At 42.3% G+C, this 20,967-nt stretch overlaps 1 protein-coding gene across 1 annotated transcript in view; it reads right to left on the bottom strand.

Moving 5' to 3' along the window:
• LOC130267383 (START domain-containing protein 10-like) overlaps positions 1 to 19,238 on the bottom strand; it is a 217,534-nt gene extending 198,296 nt beyond the window's left edge. Inside the window, exons 1-2 of the mRNA XM_056517048.1 lie at positions 18,692 to 19,238; positions 8,644 to 8,809 (exon numbers count right to left, since the gene is read on the bottom strand). Coding sequence (XP_056373023.1) covers positions 8,644 to 8,809; positions 18,692 to 18,729 — 204 coding nt within the window. The 5' untranslated portion in view covers positions 18,730 to 19,238. The remainder of the gene's footprint in view (positions 1 to 8,643; positions 8,810 to 18,691) is intronic.
• Positions 19,239 to 20,967: the final 1,729 nt, after the last annotated feature.

Raw genomic sequence — 20,967 nt, 5'->3', positions numbered from 1 at the left:
ACACAGGATATATTTATAGAACACTGTTCACACTGAACACAAGACAGAATTCGCAAACCCTTCAGAACACCTCCAGAAGACACGAAGTCCCAAAGGAGCAGAAACAGGGATGCCTAATATAGGACACTGTTCACACTGAACACAAAAACTGGACACTCCACTCCGCTATAGGAGTAGCCATTAATAAATCCAAATAGACTACTGGCTAGCGGCTCACTCCACCGAGGTCAGGATGCTGGCCCAGTAGGAAAACAGAAATATAAAACACAGAACTTCACATAAACGGATACAAGAGAAAACACAGTGTGAACAGACACAAAGCAGAAAGGATAAATAAATTATAAAACCGACTAAACAAACACAGCTTAAAATCTACTAAGAGCATGCCACCTAACATGGTTAAAACCAGAAAATACAAAGTGCATGCTAAAACAGAGATAGTAGATTAAAAGCTCAAGTAAGAAGAGTTTCACCCAGCCTCCATTAGCAGCTTGTCCAGCATAGTAGCAAGTCAGGATATATTGAAGATAATCACCAGCACTGAGGCTAGGCTGGGCTGACTATAAATAGACACACCCAAAAGGCTATTGGACCACAGAGGCTGAAGCTGAATTCTTCGCCCCCCACTCTAAGCACTCCAGACTGCATTTCCTGATTTTGGACTTCTGCCAGGCCAGCAGGAGTCCAAAGTCTGTGCAAAAGATGAGGGGAAATGAGCTCTGGACAAGTAGGGAGATAGCTAGTGGCAGCTTTTTTAAACACAAATAAAACATAGAAAACTTCATTTTTTTTTAAACAAAGTACATTAGAAATGTTTTTCTATTTACCATAAGGAGTGCAATAGCAAAAATTTATTTTAATGACATTGCCCATTTAAACGTTCTATTCAGCCTCATAGCTGCACAATGGAAAAGTGGAATAATTAGACACAAAAAGAATAGACAGCAACAGGTAGTTGTGTATTGTACTCTGTTTCTCATGATATGTACTAGGTGCTAGGGGTCTATAGATAGTTAATCATTATAGCTCCATAAACTATTTTTACAAAAAAGAGAAAGAACTCAAACAGAGAGCAATTGCTACTGATAAATATGCAAAATGTTATTTATATATCCAAAAGGTTAAAAAAATGTCACACATTTGTGACTAAATGCAATAATGATAAAATACCGGATGTGTATATATAAAGCAATACAAAATGAGATGTATCAGATACAGCCAAAAACACGTAGGTGGATCAGGTACAGTAATAGTTGTAATCACAATGGATATATATATAGTGAGGTCAGGAAATGATATAATATGGCTCTTATTCAACAAGAAGTGAACAGGGGTCAAAAAAAGGCCCCAGTGTATTGTATGTGAAGGCTGCCTGCTCTATCACATAACTAGTAGTATGAATGAGCCCAAAGTAAGTAATTAACCCCTTAAGGACCAAGCCCATTTTGGCCTTAAGGACCAGAGCGTTTTTTGCACATCTGACCACTGTCACTTTAAACATTCCGAGATAGTTTTTTCGTGACATATTCTACATAAACATGGTTGTAAATTTTTGTGGTAACTTGCATCCTTTCTTGGTGAAAAATCCCCAAATTTGATGAAAAATTTGAAAATTTAGCATTTTTCTAACTTTGACGCTTTCTGCTTGTAAGGAAAATGAATATTACAAATAAAACATTTTTGATTCACATATACAATATGTCTACTTTATGTTTGCATCATAAAATTGATGAGTTTTTACTTTTGGAAGACACCAGAGGGCTTCAAAGTTCAGCAGCAATTTTCCAATTTTTCACAAGATTTTCAAACTCGATATTTTTCAGGGACCAGTTCAGGTTTGAAGTGGATTTGAAGGGTCTTCATATTAGAAATACCCCACGAATGACCCCATTATAAAAACTGCACCCCCAAAGTATTCAAAATGACATTCAGTCAGCGTTTTAACCCTTTAGGTGTTTCACAGGAATAGCAGCAAAGTGAAGGAGAAAATTCGCAATCTTCATTTTTTACACTCGCATGTTCTTGTAGACCCAATTTTTGAATTTTTACAAGGGGTAAAAGGAAAAAAATTATACTTATATTTGTAACCAAATTTCTCTCGAGTAAGCACATACCTCATATCTCTATGTAAAAAGTTCTGCGGGCGCAGTAGATGGCTCAGAAGCGAAGGAGCAACAAGGGGATTTTGGAGAGTGAGTTTTTCTGAAATGGTTTTTAGGGGGCATGTTGCATTTAGGAAGCCCCTATGGTGCCTGAACAGCAAAAAAAAAAACACATGCCATACCATTTTGGAAACTAGACCCCTTGAGGAACGTAACAAGGAATAAAGTGAGCCTTAATACCCCACAGGGGTTATACGACTTTTGCATGTGTAAAAAAAAAAAAAAATGTTTTTCACTAAAATGTGTGTTACCCCCCAAATTTCACATTTTTGCAAGGGTTAATAGCAGAAAATACCCCCCAAAATTTGTAACCCCATCTCTTCTGAGTATGGAGGTACCCCATAAGTTGACCTGAAGTGCACTACGGGCGAACTACAATGCTCAGAAGGGAAGGAGTCATATTTGGCTTTTTGAGAGCAAATTTTTCTCGGGGGGGCATGTCGCATTTAGGAAGCCCATATGGTGCCAGGACAGAAAAAAAGAAACACATGGCATACCATTTTGGAAACTAGACCCCTTGAGGAGCATAACAAGGGGTACAGTGAGCATTTACCCCCCACTGGTGTCTGACAGATCTTTGGAACAGTGGACTGTACAAAATTTTTCATTTTCAAGGACCACTGTTCCAAGATCTGTCAGACACCAGTGAGGGGGGTAAATTCTGATTGCACCCCGTATTACATTCCGTGAGGGGTGTAGTTTCCAAAATGGGGTCACATGTGTTTTTTTTTTTTTTGCGTTTGTCAAAACCGCTGTAACAATCAGCCACCCCTGTGCAAATCACCTCAAATGTACATGTGCACTCTCCCTTCTGGGCCTTGTTGTGCGCCCCCAGAGCACTTTGTGCCCACATATGGGGTATCTCCGTACTCAGGAGAAATTGCGTTACAAATTTTGGGGGGCTTTTTCCCTTTTACCTCTTGTGAAAACGTAAAGTATGGGGCAACACCAGCATGTTAGTGTAAAAATTTTTATTTTTTTACACTAACATTCTGGTGTAGACCCCAACATTTCCTTTTCATAAAGGGTTAAAGGAGAAATAGCCCCCCAAACCTTGTAACGCAATTTCTCCCGAGTACGGCGATACCCCATATGTGGTCCTAAACTGTGGGCTCCAAAGTGAGAGCGCCATGCGCATTTGAGGACTATATTAGGGATTTGCATAGGGGTGGACATAGGGGTATTCTATGCCAGTGATTCCCAAACAGGGTGCCTCCAGCTGTTGCTAAACTCCCAGCATGCCTGGACAGTCAATGGCTGTCCGGCAATACTGGGAGTTGCTGTTTTGCAACAGCTGGAGGCTCTTCTTTGGAAACAGTGGTGAACCGGATGTTCTTATTGGGGGGGTACTGTGTAGGGGTATGTGTATATGCAGCGTTTTTAACTTTTTATTTTATTTTGTGGTAGTGTAGTGTTTTTAGGGTACAGTCACACGGGCGGGGGATTACAGCGAGTTTCCCAGCGCAAAATTTGCTGCATCTCAAACTTGCAGCGAGAAGTCCACTGTAAAACCCTCGCCCACGGGGGGGGGGGGGGGGGGGGGGCACCAGCTGTTGCAAAACCACAACTCCCAGCATTCATGGTCTGTTAGTGCATGCTGGGAGTTATAGTTTTGCAACAGCTGGAGGCACACAGGTTAGGAAACACTGAATTAGTGTGTCTCCAGTTGTTGAAAAACTACAACTCCCAGCATACCCAGACAGCTGAAGGGCATGCTGGGAGTTGTAGTTTTGCAACATCTGGAGGGCCCCAGTTTGGAGACCATTGTATAATGGTCTCCAATCTGGGCTCTTCCAGCTGTTGCAAAACTACAACTCTCAACATGCACTGACTGTCCAGGCATGCTGGGAGTTGTAGTTCGGCAACATCTGAAGGGCCACATGTTGCTGAACTACAACTCCCAGCATGCATGGACAGTCAGTGCATGTTGAGAGTTGTAGTTTTGCAACAGCTGGGAGAGAACAGATTGGAGACCATTATACAATGGTCTCCAAACTCCAAAATGGTCTCCCTTGAGAAAGTCGGGTGACGAAACGTACGTTGGGACGGTGGCTACAGGTATCCATTATGGGTAAGTGAGGATCACTGATTTATTAATTACTTACTTTGGGCTCATTCATACTACTAGTTATGTGATAGAGCAGGCAGCCTTCACATACAATACACTGAGGCCTTTTTTTGACCCCTGTTCACTTCTTGTTGAATAAGAGCCATATTATATCATTTCCTGACCTCACTATATATATATCCATTGTGATTACAACTATTGCTGTACCTGATCCACCTACGTGTTTTGGGCTGTATCTGATACATCTCATTTTGTATTGCTTTATATATACACATCCGGTGTTTTATCATTATTGCATTTAGTCACAAATGTGTGACATTTTTTTAACCTTTTGGATATATAAATAAAATGTTGCATATTTATCAGTAGCAATTGCTCTCTGTTTGAGTTCTTTCTCTTTTTTGTAACAATGGAAAAGTGACAACAACCAATTTTTTATTCATGGGAAGATCTATGAGGCTTGGTAATTAAAGTTGTACTCTGCCCCTAGACATCTTATCCCCTATCCAAAGGATAGAGGATAAGATGTCTGATCGCAGGGGGTTCAGTCGCTGGGACCCCTGTGATTTCTGGGTTCACGCCACAGCGTTCTGAAAATGGAAGCTTGGAGCTTCCATGTTCGTGACATCACACCACACCCCATCCATTCATGTCTACGGGAGGGGGTGTAGTGCATAGCCATCACACCTCCTCCCATAGACATGAATGGAGAGGATGTGATGGCTCCGGTTGCCGGTCATCCGGTACAGAGTGGAATTCGTTCTGTGCATTGGATGACTGGGGTGCCATACCAGAGATCGTGGGGGTCCCAGAGGCACCACCCGCCCAATCTGATATCTTATCTCCTTTCATTTGCATAGGGGATAAGATGTCTAGGGGTGGAGTACAACTTTAAGTATTCATGTACCTCAAATCCTTTGGGTGATGTGTGTTGGGATTGAACAACTAAAATAGTCACCATCAGTGGCATCAGTTTTGGTGAGTGAACCTTTCAAGATTCGTTTTGGGTCAGATTTAGTTAATTTGTTGGATTCATTTCGGATTCCCATTCCGATTTCCCTGCAATTACCCATGCAAAGTATGTACTGGAGCAGGAACTCCTGTCAAAGAAAGGAGTCCCTGCTCCTGCACAGTACACTGGCTGGCTGGGCCAGGTGTAAAACACCGGCTCAGCGAATGTAGTGTGCAAGCTATGATGCATACATAGACATCTATATCAATTACTAGCATAAATTATAGTAAATGTGCTGATTAGTGAGAGGCCACGCCCCTTCTGTAAGATCCACCTACATAGCAAAGTGACAGAACCAGTATAAAAAAATGGAGAATACTTGTACAGTTTTGTACGAAACAAAAGTTTGCAACCATTTTTTGCTTCACAAAACGTGGTGGAAAGACCTTGGTAAATTCCTGCCCATTGTCCATATCACTGGTCTCCAAACTGTGGACCTCCAGATATCCCAAAACTACAACTCCCAGCATGCCCGGAGAGCCAACGGCTGTCCGGGCATGCTGGGAGTTGTAGTTTTGCGATATCTGGAGGTCCACCGTTTGGAGACCACTGGTCCATACTGTAGAACGCGGAGCTCCATATTAGAAAAAAAGGCCAAAATGAGTGCAGAATTAAATATAGAAATTAAAATAAATATCATTTAAAGAGGTAAAAATGTTTTCAAACCAACTGGTGCCAGAAAGTTAAACAGATTTGGAAATTTCTTCTATTTGAACATTTTAATCCTTCCAGTACTTATCAGCTGCTGTATGCTTCACAGGAAGTTGTGTAGTTCATTCCAGTCTGACCAAAGTGCTCCCTGCTGACACCTCTGTCCATGTCAGGAAATGTCCAGAGCAGGAGAGGTTTGCTATGGGGATTTGCTTCTACTCTTGCGGTTTCATAACTACAATGCCCAGCATACACGGACAGCATTTGGCTGTCCGCGCATGCTTGGAGTTGGAGTTTTGCAATAGCTGGCAGCTCATTGGTTGGAAAACACTGTGCTAGAATTCAGAACAGGCATTGTTTTTCCTTGGTCCTAACAGTACTCCTAGTACTCAGATCCCCCTAGGACTTATGGTAGGGCAGAATAGTTGGACCAACAAGCAGTCACTTGAAGGGGTACTCCGGTGGAAAACAAATGTTTTCATATCAAATGGTGCCAATAAGTTAAACAGATTTGTAAATTACTTCTATTTGAAAATCTTAATCCTTCCAGTACTTATCAGCTGCTGTATACTACAGAGGAAGTTGTGCAGTTCTTTCCAGTCTGACCACAGTGCTCTCTGCTGCCATCTCTGTCCGTCTCAGGAACTGTTCCGAGCTTGAGCAAATCTCCATAGCAAACCTCTCTTGGTCTGGACAGTTCCTTATACATACAGAGGTGTCAGCAGAGAGCACTGTGGTCAGACTGGAAATAAACTACACAACTTCCTCTGGAGTATAAAGCAGCTGATAAGTACTGGAAGGACTAAGATTTTTTAAATAGAAACAATTTACAAATCTGTATAACTTTCTGGCACCGGTTGATTTGTAAACTTTTCTTTTTCCTCCAGAGTACCCCTTTAAGGGTGGACATTTGCTTTAAGACTTAGACTACATTTTGCATGACTTTATATAGCAAACACAGTAAATTACCGTATTTTTCGCCCTATAGGACGCACCGGCGTATAAGATGCACCCAATTTATAGGTGCAAAATCTAAAAAAATAAAGATTTTGAACCCAATAGTGGTCTTCAACCTGCGGACCTCCAGATGTTGCAAAACTACAACTCCCAGCATGCCCGGACAGCCGTTGGCTGTCCGGGCATGCTGGGAGTTGTAGTTTTGCAGCATCTGGAGGTCCGCAGATTGAAGACCACTGCATAGGAGGTAATGGTCACGTGTGGTTCGGGGGGGATATGTCATTGTGTTCTTGCAGCTATTGCAAAAATTCTGACAGTGACAGAGATTTTTTTTAGATAGTCAAAAGGTCGCCTGTGACTTTTTTTTCCCCATTCGTGTGCAACTTTATTTTGCATAGTGGCCTGAACCGAAATGTCACCATATCAGCTGTCAACCAGACACAAACTTTAGAAATGGAAAAATGTTTTTTTTTTTTTTTTTTTTTTTTTTTTTACATTTAAATCTAAATTTTTTTTTTATTTATTTAATTTTTTACATTTACTTCTGAATTTATTTATTTATTTTTTTTACATTTATTTTCAAATGTATTTATTTATATAATTTTTTACATTTAATTCCAACTTTTTTTAATTTATTTTTTTAGTTTTTTTGGGGGACATATTCTTCTATGTGCAACATTTGCTATCTGTTTAGCATGGCTTTGTACGGTCATCACTCAGAGAGGGTTAAATGCGTAATTCCCTTTTAGACTAAACAAGTTAGAACCGACATTATTTCTGTAAAACAAGTGGCATTTGGAAAAATCTGACCTGGGCAATGTTGTAATTATAGATTTTGTTGTCGCTTAAATGGCATATAAATGTTATTAATTTTTCATTTCCTGTAATAGTAAAACACATCCACACATTAACAAGCAGAAGCATCTGCTGCAATTATTGCTCTGCAATGTGGCTCTAGGAAAGGACATTGCACTTTCCAGCCTATAGATAATGCATTTATTTGCACCAAGTGGTTTATATTCTATGAACAGGCACCTGCGCAACAACCCCCCTCCCCCCCTTACTCCGATATTGGGGGAAACAAGTTTAAAGGGGTACTCCGGTGGAAAACGTTTTCTTTTTAAATCAACTGGTTCCAGAAAGTTAAACAGATTTGTAAATTACTTCTATTAAAAAATCTTAATCCTTCCAGTACTACCGAGGAAATTATTTTCTTTTTGGAACACAGTGCTCTCTGCTGACATCATGACCACCGTGCTCTCTGCTGACATCTCTGTCCATTTTAGGAACTGTCCAGAGCAGCATCTGTTTTCTTTGGGGATTTTCTCCTGCTCTGGACAGTTCCTAAAATGGACAGAGATGTCAGCAGAGAGCACAATGGTCAGGATGTCAGCAGAGAGCTCTGTGTCCCACAAAGAAAAGCATTTTCACTGTACTGTAGTATTCAGCAGCTAATAAGTACTGAAAGGATTAAGATTTTTTTTTTTACAGAAATAATTTACATATCTGTTTAACTTTCTGGCACCAGTTGATAAATTTTTTTTTCCCACCGGAGTACCCCTTTAAATTATAAAAGTCTTATAGAGCAGGCGATGTGCCTTGGAAAAAAAAGTATGCCAAGTAACTCTCTCCTAGGTCTCAAGTGCACCTATTGGAAGTAGCTTACCTGTACGTCATTGCTTAACCCCTTAAAGAAGCATTTCAGATTTTATTTTATCTTTATAGTGCAGCATAGGTGATTATTAGAGAATAAAGTAGAGGTTCTTGTTCTTGTGTGTACGTTTTGCGCTTACCTTATTTTGCCGATGTGGAAGGCATGGGATAGGCTCCATTTTGGTTTCCAAATGCACAAAAATGTGGGTTCTGTACTGTATTTCCGTGAATCCTCTCGCTTCGGGTGTGTGTGTGCAGTACAATATATCAATTTTTGTCATTATTTGGGGAAAATCGCAGCAAAAACTGAAAAAAAGCAGCAAGAAACAGGATGTGTGAACTCTGCCGGTGTGGGGGTGGGGGGTGATAGATATGAGTTAGAGTCCTGTAGGGACTCAAAAAGGAGACATTCACCTTGAGTAACACAATTTGGGTGACTGTTTCATGAATGGCTGATAGTAAGCCATATCTATAGAGGAAACAAATTTTGTATAACAAGCTGGATTTATTTTGTATCTGTTTATGCCTAAGTTTAAAGGCTGTATTTGTTTTGTTACGTAACTTCTGTGTCCCTGTCTCTGACTGATATTTTGTTGCTATTTTACTGGTTTTACAGAGCTAATCTCCCGCAATATATGAATAAATATCCAAAGATACACATATATGGTGACCCAGTACAGAATATAACATTCTGCCCGTCCTGTGTGGCAGATGTTTCCTTCAGTGTCCGTCTGGGCCCACGCTACTCAGGACTCAATATCTACTAATGTTATGCTATGGTTAGTGTATTGTCATTTATTGTACACCTGTTGCTTTAATCCCTGTTCTTAGAGACCTTGTTGTTAGGGGAGTATGCATGAGGTGAACCATGTGACTTATCTGCCCAATGGGAATGCTCCAAATATTCCCCTTATGTTGTGTGGTAGGAGTCAGAGATAAGTTCAGGAGAGGAGAGTTTATCCTGAGGTACAGTTTATCCAGGTAAATGTCAAGCTTAGCAGTAAGCACTAAAGTCCCAGGGATTCAAGTCAAGTCAGTCAAGTTAGTCATACAGTCACTAAAGTCAAGCATATGTTGCCATGCAGCAAGTCAGTCATACACAGCACAGTCCCCGCAAGCCGATAAGCTTCCAAGGTTCACCCTGCACCTCTCTTTATACCGATCTGAGCTGTAACTGATTTTACCATCTATACTGCCACAGTAAAGTCAGATTTTTCCAAAATCTTGCATCTGAGTACTTATTGCCCCGTGCCTGGCCCAGGAGAAGCTGGCTCAACCTCAGATGGTGTATAAGTTAACCTCACCCTGGCGTCACGAAAAGGTTAATTGCACATTACCCTCACCCGACACCACACATACATATATGAAATGATCCATAATTTCTACTTGTAAAAGGATATGTTGACATATTCCGAAATGTATATTGACATATTTCAATGTTTATACATGGACGTGCATATTCAAATACATGTGTATAAGGAAATGATGATTCATACATGTTTATGGACATTATGACATTCGTGTGTATTTATACAGTACATACAGTATATATAGACTTGTGCATGGACATAGTCAGAAATGTATGTATGTGTGGTGCTGTGTCGCCTGCAGTGTTGCTGATCAACTGTTTTTTGTACCTCTAGTACACCAACCTCAATGTCTATTGCCTTATGAAATATAAATGATATATAAATAAAGCATACTAGTTGCTATTACTTAGAGAGGCATTATGGAAGATAATACCGTACTCTTTAGTTAACGTTGCCCTAACTTGCTACACGGCACCAGAGCGGATATAGACTCCGGCTCATCTTGACTTTCTACCTTCTCCGGAATTGTGTGTCTTCCATTAGACTCCATTTCTGAGTATTTGCACCCGGTTAAAGCTATTTGAGTTAGTATTTATATGCATGAGAGGAGCTTTGTGTATTTGTTGAATCAGATGTTTTACTAACAGCTTTTCAGCCTGATGAAAACTCTATTCGATGACATTGTCTACAACCAAGATTCTGGTTCAGATCAAAACTAATATTATAATGCCCAGTATGACGTCAGCCTGGTATAGCCGGGAGCCCAAGTTGTCACAAGTTAAAGGGGTTATCCAAGAATAGAAAAGCAGAGCTGATTAATTTTAAAAACAGCACCACACTTGTCCTCAGGTTGTGTGTGGTATTGCACTGAAGTGAATGGAGACAAGTGGTAATACCACACATAACCTGAGGACAGGTGTCGTGCTGTTTTTGAAGAAATCAGCTCTGTTTTTTCTATTCCTGGATAACCTCTTTAATATCTGATCTACAGGAGGAAGAACTTGCCTGTGTATTCTTTTTCTGAATACAATGTATAGTCAAGACGATGACTTACAGATGTAGCAGAGCTGGGTTTTCCATTTGGCATGAGGCTATAATATTTTATGCATTTTTTGCTCTCTGTTACTGCTGACAGGGGTGGTGTAGGCAGAGGTGTAACTTGTAGCTTCTGGGCCCAGATGCAAAATCTGCAACAGGACCCATGTGGCAATTATAATACTGCTCTCTTATGGGGCAGAGGTGCTTTTGGGCCAACTTAGGCACCATGGCACCAGTGTGACTTCCACCTCTGCACCCCCTATAGTTACACCTCTGTGGGTAGGCTCAACACATTACCAAAGGATCCCCAAGTACTACCAAGGCTTTGACTTAAGTAGTGGATGACATCGCTTTCCATTAGGGTAAAATTCTAATAGGTTAAAGGGGTACTCCACCCCTAGATATCTTATCCCTTGTCCAAAGGGGATAAGATGTCGGATTGCGGGGATCCCGCCGCTGGGGACCACCGCAATCTCTGCTTCAGCACCCCAGACATCCAGTGCACGGAGCGAACTTCACTCCATGCCGGATGACTGGCATTGTGGGGCGGAGGCTCGTGAGGTTATGGTCACGCCCGCTCGTAATGTCACAGCCACGCCCCCCAATGCAAGTCAGTCTATCTTTGGATAGGGGATAAGATGTTTGGGGGCGGAGTACCACTTTAAACGGGTTTCCCACTATAGAAAGTCATCGTATATTGCTTGTTCCTACCCCCACTGACCTCCCCCATCATCATAATGAAGGGGCTTCAGAGCTACACGAGTACAGCTACCATTGCCCCCAGCCAACTATTGAGCAAGAAACTAAAACGCAGCCCACCAATGGACAGACCTGCACCGGAGTAAATGTTATGGTTCAGCAATATACCAAAACCCATTGACGTTTCGCTGTGTGTTTTCGGTATTGCTTTTTCTACACTATTTTTTTTAATGTTGTGCTAATAAAATTCAAAGATTTTATCATGAAGCTGGTGACATAGAAGGAAGCAGCACACATTTGAATATGGCCCTGCACAGTATTATAGCGATTAGTCTAGTCATAGACAGGAGTGCTCCTGAATGTACTTTTGTGGCACACGTGGCATAGAGGGCTTGGAAACAGAGTAGCATGCAACAATGTGTGTGGTAGTGGCTACATATGTACCTTATCATTGCATGACTGTGCACACTAAGGCCTTGTTCACCCCCCCAGAATTTACGAGCACAATCTCGTGGAAATTGGGTTGCAGCAGAGTCCCATTTTTTTTTCAATAGGATTCTGCTACACCATACACATGGCAGAATTTTCAAAGCGGAAACATCTGCTGCGAAAATTCCAATTCCATCATCTGCCGAAAGAATCAACATGTCCATTCTTTCCACGAAATCTGCTCAAAAAAGGCATTGCTGTCTATGGAGATGGCACATTTCCGAGCGGTCCTAGCGCCGGTGTAATGAAGAAAACAGTGTCCCTGTAGCGGAATGTGACCTGGGCAGTGACTGGCTGAGGCGTGCACACACCCTTCACACACCCTCGGCTACAGGGACACAGTTTCTTGGCACTTTTACAACCTTCCTCCTGCCCGCACGCACATCTCACACAGCTAGCAGGCAGATGTTAGATGTGCGGCTCAGGCGGGTGAGAGACAAGCTGGGAGATGTGTGGAGAAACTGTGCCCCCATCCCCACGAGAGAGGGGGCGGGAATGTTAATAACTGTGTCTCGCTGTAAAGAAGAAAACTGTGTCCCTGTAGCAGAAGGTGTACGCACGCCTGAGCCAATCACTGCCGGGTCACATTCGGGTACAGGGACACAGTTTTTTTCGGATGTTTTGCTGGCACCGCTTGTCTGCAGAATCTCCGCTGTAAATTGCAGAATTTCTGCCATGTCAATGTTTATCTTTTGGCGCATTCCGTACGGACTTCACTGCTGGGTGGAGATTCCGTAGCGTAAATGGGACCTTACAGTTTCTAAACAACTCTGACTACAATGGCAGCCTTCTTTGTTGTCACCCACCTTTCCCCTAAAGCCTTGTTCACATAACAGAATTTCTAAGCGGAATCCTCCGGAAAAACTCTGCTCAGAAATTCCGTTGCAGCAGAATCCGCTCGGAAATGCATTGCCGTCTATGGAGAAAGCGCATTTCCGAGCGATCCTAATGCTGGCATTTCCTGACGATGCCCACTCTTTGCAGAATGTCCGCCTGTGTTTTCTGGACAAACATTCCGCAAATTTTCCACCATTTAAACATGACCTAACTTAGAAATGGCTGATATCCTGACTATATTTTACATGTAGGGCACATGGTGATATCATGGCGAGCTGTGCCAAACGACAAACACATCTCTGCTGCATCTGTTACCTAACATAAAGGACCCAAAAAAATAGAAATGTAGTTATGATTGCATTTTCCACTAAAGGATTCGAGATTTGCTCCATATTTATGCCGCTGGTGGCCCTGAGTACAGGCTGCTGGCATAATCCATCTGCTCACTGAATCGTTCTACACTATCCCCGAAAGCTGAGGAACATTATTGAAATGTATTTTTTATCGATAGCACGTAGAAAAAAAAACGAAAAAAAAATAAGGAATAGGCCGCCCCAGTAGCAGTGCACGCACACGTCTCTCTCCGCACCACTTGTGGTAGTAATGGTTATGTTCCTGCAGAAGGACTAGCACAACTGGGTAATGACAGCCCTGCAACATTATTTTCCAATGTAGCACAGCGGGTGTCATGAAGAGGTTGTAAAGAAAAGGGAGGGGGAAATGATGAGACATAGATGGGAGGATCAATATCCTTAATACGTTTTCTGTTTCAGACGCTCACCTATAATCTACAAGTGCATTGACTGCTCCAGGGCTCCCAGGACTATACTGAATTTCACCCCACCCTTTTTTCATTTAGAAGTTTGAATCATCAGCTTTATTCTTCTCTCTCTAGCGCAAGTCGCTCACTGGAGCAGCAAAGGAAGGATTCTGCAGTATACAGCTTCTTAACCCTTTGTGCAGGTCAGAGAAGAACACCATTTTCACAGCTTTTTAAGGCATTGTTCACATTAGGTTTAACAGATTTTTTTCCTTTGGCATCTAAATGAGTGTGATCATAGTTTTCGGCTTGTTTTGTTGGACTGGATTAAATACATCTGCATTTTAAGGGTAGGGTCACACGGAAGGGATCCACAGCATATTTTATGCTGCGGATCCGCCGATGACCTCACCCTAAATTGTGCCTCCAGCTGTTCCCCCCTGTGTGCTGCTCGCAGCTGCAATGAGCCACTCCGAGCAGCCACACAGGGACTTGCGAGTCATCGCTCGCATGCGCAGTGTACTCAGGCATCGCGGCCGCTCCACGATGTCTGTGAGTACACTACGAGTACGCACGGTGACTCGCAGGCCCGTGTGGCTGCTTGGAGCGGTGCATTGCAGCTGCGAGCAGCACACAGGGCAGAACAGCTGGAGGCACAATTTAGGGTCAGGTCATCGGCGGATCCGCAGCATAAAATACGCTGCAGATCCTTTCCGTGTGACCCTACCCTAAAGGGGTATGCCAGGATTTTTTTCATTAGCCTTTGAGCCCATGATGACAACTTACAATACCGTGTAATACACTTCTATTACCTCCATGCACCGCTTTATCCCGTTTTCATGCACAGGAGCTGCACCCAGAAGTGCTGTAGTGTAAGTCTTTTTATTTTACTTTTGTCTCTGACCTTTTCCAGCATTCTATGTGGCCTGAGACAATATGTCATAAGTCACATGATCTCCGGGGGCGTGGCTATGCTGCAATGGGTAAGTTTACTTCAGTAAATCCCGCCCACCCACTGCAGCATTGCCACCCCCCCCCCCCCAGACCAGGTGACTTATGACATATTGTCTCATGGAAAGTTGGGAAAGGTCAGAGACAACAGTAAAATAAAAAGACTTGAACTACAGCACTTCTGGGTGTGGGTCCTATGCATGGAAATGGGGCAAAGCGACGAACGGAGGTAATAGAAGAATATTACACTGTATTAAAACTTGTCATCATAGGTTTAAAGCAAAAATCTGCCATCAATGTCACCTGCACTAACCTGCCATTACAGACAGGTAGTGCAGGTGACCCTGATGACAATGGTGCTTACCTTGTCCTGTTCCGTGCAGTCATTCTCCGGTAATCTTTTCTGGCATCTTCAGCTCCAGGCCGGCTTGGGGCATGGGAGGAGCTTAGTGACGTCATCGCTGCTGTCTGCTAGCACCGGGACCCACCAGAGAACAGCAGCGGTAACGTCACTAAGCTCCGCCCATGCTCCGAACCAGGCCTGGAGCTGAAGATACCGGAGAACATTACCGGAGAATGACTGCACTGAACAGGACAAGGTAAGTACCGTTGTCGTGAGTGTCACCTGCACTACCTGTCTGCCCTGACAGGTTAGTGCAGGTGACATTGATGACAGATTTATTTTAAAGAGTACCTGTCATCAACAAAAAACTTTTAATATGTTGTTCATAATCATTAATGAAGAGATATTGTAATATATCTTCATTAAAAAATATTAATTTTTATACCAGTTTTTTCATTTTATACTTTTGGCCACTAGGGGTCTCTCTTCTATGCCTGGTCTGCAGGTAGCTTCCTATGCTTTTCATAGTAAGTGTACAGCTTTTAGGACTAATGCTGACAGGGTTCTGGTCCTTCCACCGGAAGTTCAGTACTCTCAGCTCACTGTGAGCTACAAGCCTGTGAGCTGAGAGTACTGAACTTCCGGTGGAAGGACCAGAACCCTTTCAGCATTAGTCCTAAAAGCTGTACACTTACTATGAAAAGCATAAGATGCTGCTTGCAGACCAGGCATAGAAGAGTGACCCCTAGAGGCCAAAAGTATAAAATGTAAAAACTGTTATAAATATTAATATTTTTTAATGAAGATATATTACAATTTCTCTTCATTAATGATTATGAACAACATATTAAAAGTTTTTGTTGATGACAGGTACTCTTTAAAGGCTGAAGAAAAAAAAACTTCTGGAATACTGCTGTTTAAAGGACTTGTTTAGATATTTCTGGGGTATTATAATCAAAAAGTCAGTACTCACCTGCCACTGTTCCAGTGGTACAAGGTTCCCGCTGCTCACTACTTCCGGGTGAAGTCTCTACACAAGGATGTGGCTGTTATGCCAGTCATTGGCCACTGTAGTGACCCACTTTAGTCAATGATTAGATAAATGGTAATTTTTTTTGCCTCCAGAGAAAACCAGAAAGTCCTGAGCAGTAAAAGATCAGTGGCAGGTGAGTATGGACTATTTTATTAGCCCACTCTGTGCATTTTGTGCATTACAGAACAAGAAGTGAATTCTCTGCATTACAGAATAAGATGGACTAGAGGAATAGTGTGTCTCCTGGAAGAGCTTGCCAAACAGATGTATGGAGTTTTACAAGCCGTTGCAATGCTCCATGGGAAAAGGAATATGCAAAGTAGCTAATTTCATCCAAACTTGCTCTACAATGCCACTCTAGAGTAGTTCTATCTTTTTGTAAAAAAAAACAACTACTTTGCAAAACCAGAAAAAGAAACAGCTAGACAACCCCATTTGTGCCCTTATAATGGAACAGTGCAACCTAGATCTTACCCCAACCACTCTCCCTACCTACTTGTACCATCCAGTCTAGACAGTCCCTAAACTGGACTTAGTGTTGGAGTGTCAGAGTGGTCAGAAGGGTCAGACAAATCAGGTACAGGCACAGGGTAAACCAATCAGAGGCCAGTAGTCAGTAACCAAGAGGAGCGTAAAGCACAAAATGACAAACTAGAGGCAGAGTCAGGTTGAGCAATGGGTTAAACCTAGATAACAGCGTAGTACAAAATAGTTGTCAGGTCACAGGCAAAATTCAAGATATACATATCTAGTCATAGAATAAATGGGAACAAGGAATGTTAACAAAAGGATAAGAACTTTTATTATGAGCAGGGCAGAAGTACAGCTGCTAAGTGTAAATATCTAACTTCCAGGAGGTTTGAGCGCCAGTGCCGCCACTGATTGGCCAGGTACTCTCACCTCCTGATTGGCCAGGTACTCTCACCTCCTGATTGGCCAGCTGGCCACATCACTGATTGACAAATGGTCCTACAATGTGCAAAGCCATTTTTAGGATGACTTGAGAAGTTGCCGGGTACGCCAATAAGAGGATAAAGCCACTGCTGGAACTGGGCAAAGTACGTTTGACACAAATGCCCATATGGTTAGTTCTACTGAATCAAACCTACATCACCAGAGGGTTCTAATCATAAGGGTTTAAGCATACATAAATTGTGTTTATTTGTCATGCTAAAGTATTTGGCTAATATGTATAGAAGCAAAACTTTTTTAGGGTATACAAAATTACCATAAATACACAATTTTGGACTTTCTTACGTATACTCCATTGACCGTGAGGTTTAATTAACTTAATATTTTTATAGTTTGGACATTTGCACACGCGGCAATACCACATATGTTTGTGGTTATCTATTACATTCAATCTTCTGATTGCATACACTGTTCAATGCTATGCCATCTCCGCGTCTAAGGGGTTAATGCCAGGCATCACTGTGATCGATGATGTCTGGCATTAGACACAGGTCCTGACACGGGTCCACCAGGACTACCCGGCTATGATGCGGAGTCAGCCTGTGACCCCGCGTTATAACACAGGAGTGGGACCAGGGCGTACAAATTCACCCTTGGTCCTTAAAGGGGTACTCCGGTGCTTACACATCTTATCCCCTATCCAAAGGATAGTGGGTAAGATGCTTGATCGCGGGAGTCCGGTGATCATGCACGCGGCACCCCGTTTGGAATCAGTCCCCGGAGCGTGTTCGCTCTGGGTCTGATTACGGTCGACCGCAGGGACGACGGCGTGTGATGTCATGCCTCCGCCCCCGTGTGACGTCACGCTCCGCCCCTCAATGCAAGCCTACGGGAGGGGGCGTGATAGCTATCATGCCCCCTCCTGTAGGCTTGCATTGAGGGGCGGAGTGTGACGTCACACGGGGGCGGAGGCGTGACATCACACGCCGCCAGCCATGCGGTCGACCGTAATCAGACCCGGAGCGAACACGCTCCGGGGACTGATTACGAATGGGGTGCCGCGTGCATGATCACGGGCGTCCCAAGCTGCGGGACTCCCGCGATCAGGCATCTTATCCCCTATCCTTTGGATAGGGGATAAGATGTGTAAGCACCGGAGAACCCCTTTAAAGTTAAACAGTAAGCTGAAAATACACGGGCCAATATAACCAAAATAAATAAATTGGTTTGGTGTGCTTAACAAAAATAGAAACCTATCACCAAACACAGTACTAATATATTGAATCAAGAAAATCTTTATTAAGTTACACAAATTTTAAAACATAATTAAAACAGGATCAGCAGAAATCAGATAAAATGTGCAAGGGTTACAACAATGTTATATGCACTGCACTATATCATACTGTAAACTAGATTACCCAATACATTGCCATAAATGCATAAAAGGAAAAAGGTTATACAGATACAGAGTTTAAAGTAGTGCAAACAAAAGGAGATACAGCAACTGTCCAAGGATTGGTGTGACTATAGTTGGCAACCAGGGGAGAGAGGTAAAGAAAGGAGATGGGGATAAAATCACCCAGTCATTCCTATATACCATGCTGTTCCCTGACCTCCAATAAGGAAAAAGAAAGAAAAACCATACTTAGTCCCAAACAATACAAAGGACCGGCTGGTGTACTCACATGTATTGAACCCGCACGACCCCTACGCCGTTTCACTATCTAGCTTCATCAGGGAGTGTCTAAATGTGGGTCTGGGCATATTATTTATAATGAGCATCGGCCAATTAAAACAAAAAGACTGAGCTTCATACCTGTAACCAATAATAATCTGTGTGTGCGGTGTGCGCATATACCAGAGGCTCCACTGAGTTCCGGGTTCGGCTGCGCAAGTGAACGCGATGACGCGCGTGCACTCAGGCCATCACGTTAGATAACGGACGCCTGCGCAGACGAATCCGGATCGCAAGGATAGGTGCGCATGCGCAATGCATAATTCGCATCGCACATGAGAATGCTAACTAAAAAATGTGCGCAAGCGCACTAAAGCTTGTACCAATCATAGCAATCACGTGTAGGAGCACCTTCCCCATACTATAAGCTGTGTTTATTAAATGGATTAAAAAAAATAATAACAGATATACCAATAAATGAAAAAACATGCAGACGAGACAAAAAATTATAAGGAATAAAACTAAAATGAAAGTGCTAATGTGAGTGCAAAAAAGTGAGACAAAAGGCAAACAGGTAATAAAGTGCAATGTGCATGGTGTAATCTACTTTAAATGGTAGAAGGTATACCAGTAAGGTGCATTGTGCTAATATAACTGTGTATAAGCAGTCAGAAATGAATGAAATCTCAGAATCTGATCAACTAATCAGATATGATATGTAAAAGATGTGTGTATATATATATATATATATATATATATATATAGACCATCAAAAACGATTCTTGTAATAAAGTGCTAAACAATGGTATTTCTTCAGTGCTTTTCATCATGGAGCCAGATGTTGACGACACAGGGACGCAGACGCTGAAAAACAAGGAAACAAAAAAGAAAAAGGAGAGAAGAACAAAGAAAACAGAGTGAAACAAAAAAGGGAGAGGAAAGAAAAACAGGAAGGAAAAGAAAGTAAAAAGAAGAAAGTTAAACAGGCATCAAAATCTGCAATTGGACATCATACAAGTGCAAACGTCCCCAGGAATGTGTAACAGTGCCCTCTAGCCAATGCAAACCTAGACAATCATCATATGTACTAGAGTTATCACAGTGGCTCAGGCTGCATGACAAATCTGGTGCCTCTGTAGACTGTCTAGTCCAGTGGTTCTCAACCTGGTGTACAAGTACCCCAAGGGGTACTTAGCAGTTCTCCAGGGGGTACTTGAAAAAAAAATTAGTGATGGCAGCCACGACCACTGGTTACTTGTGTTGCTCCTGAATATTCGCAATGCAAATTTTATTCGCGAATATCGCGTATTCGCGAATTCGCGAATAGTCGCGAATATATCACTATATATTCGTAATTACGAATATTGTTATTTATTTATTTTTTTTCACAGTACACATCACGGTGATCATCCCTCTCTGCTTGCAGCTTGTGTGGTGTAAAGAAGGCTCTACTACTACTGTGCGAGACTGGTGCGCGAATTTTCGCCTATGCAAATTTTTCGCATATGCAAATTTTCACATATACGCATTTTTGCTCATGTTAATGTTCGCATATGCAAATTTTCGCACATGTTGATTTTCGCATACGCAAATTTTCGCTTATGTTGTTGTTCGCATACGCGAGTTTTCGCTTGTGTTAATATTCCCATATGCGAATTTTCGTTCATGCAAATTTTCCCATATGTTGATTTTTCGCATACGCGAATTTTCGTTCATGTTAATGTTCGCATATACGAATTTTCACATGCGCTAATTTTCGCATGTGTAAATTTTTTTTTGCATATGCGAAAATAAGACGTGAATTTTACGGGTATGCGAATATATGACGAATATTCATCCATATATTCGCGATTATTCGCGAATTCGAATATGGCCTATGCCGCTCAACACTACTGGTTACTGGTCTGGACCACTTTGAAAAAAATGGTAGGCTGACGTCACTGCACCGAGGAGTGGAACAGGAGGACAGAAAAGGGGATGCGCGGGAACTGAGCAGGTGTGGGCAGTAACTACCATCAGCTTTGTTGCTCCACTGCCCCTGCAGACCAGGGACCTATTGCTATGAGCCATAGCAATAGGTCCCCAGACCAGAGGAGCAGTTGAGCACCAAAGCAAGACAATATGGTGGCCTACAACTATATATGGGGCGGTTTGGCTATATTTGGGGGCAAAGCGGGTGCCGAACAACTTTATGGGGACGCAAAGGGGATAATACTATAACTGTGTGTGACAATAAACATGGGGAGTTTGTAAATAGGTGGGTATTGTACTCAAGAAAGGAGTATAAATGAATTATACTATAATTATTACAAAATGACTCTAATATGGGGTACAATTTTTTGGGAATGAACTGTCAAGGGGTACCCAGGCAAAAAAGGTTGAGAACCACTGGTCTAGTCCCTTAGCCTTATTACCTC

This window comes from Hyla sarda, chromosome 4 (assembly GCF_029499605.1).
Source record: "Hyla sarda isolate aHylSar1 chromosome 4, aHylSar1.hap1, whole genome shotgun sequence".
Lineage (NCBI taxonomy): Eukaryota > Metazoa > Chordata > Amphibia > Anura > Hylidae > Hyla > Hyla sarda.
This window is presented reverse-complemented; position numbering and strand designations above follow the sequence as displayed.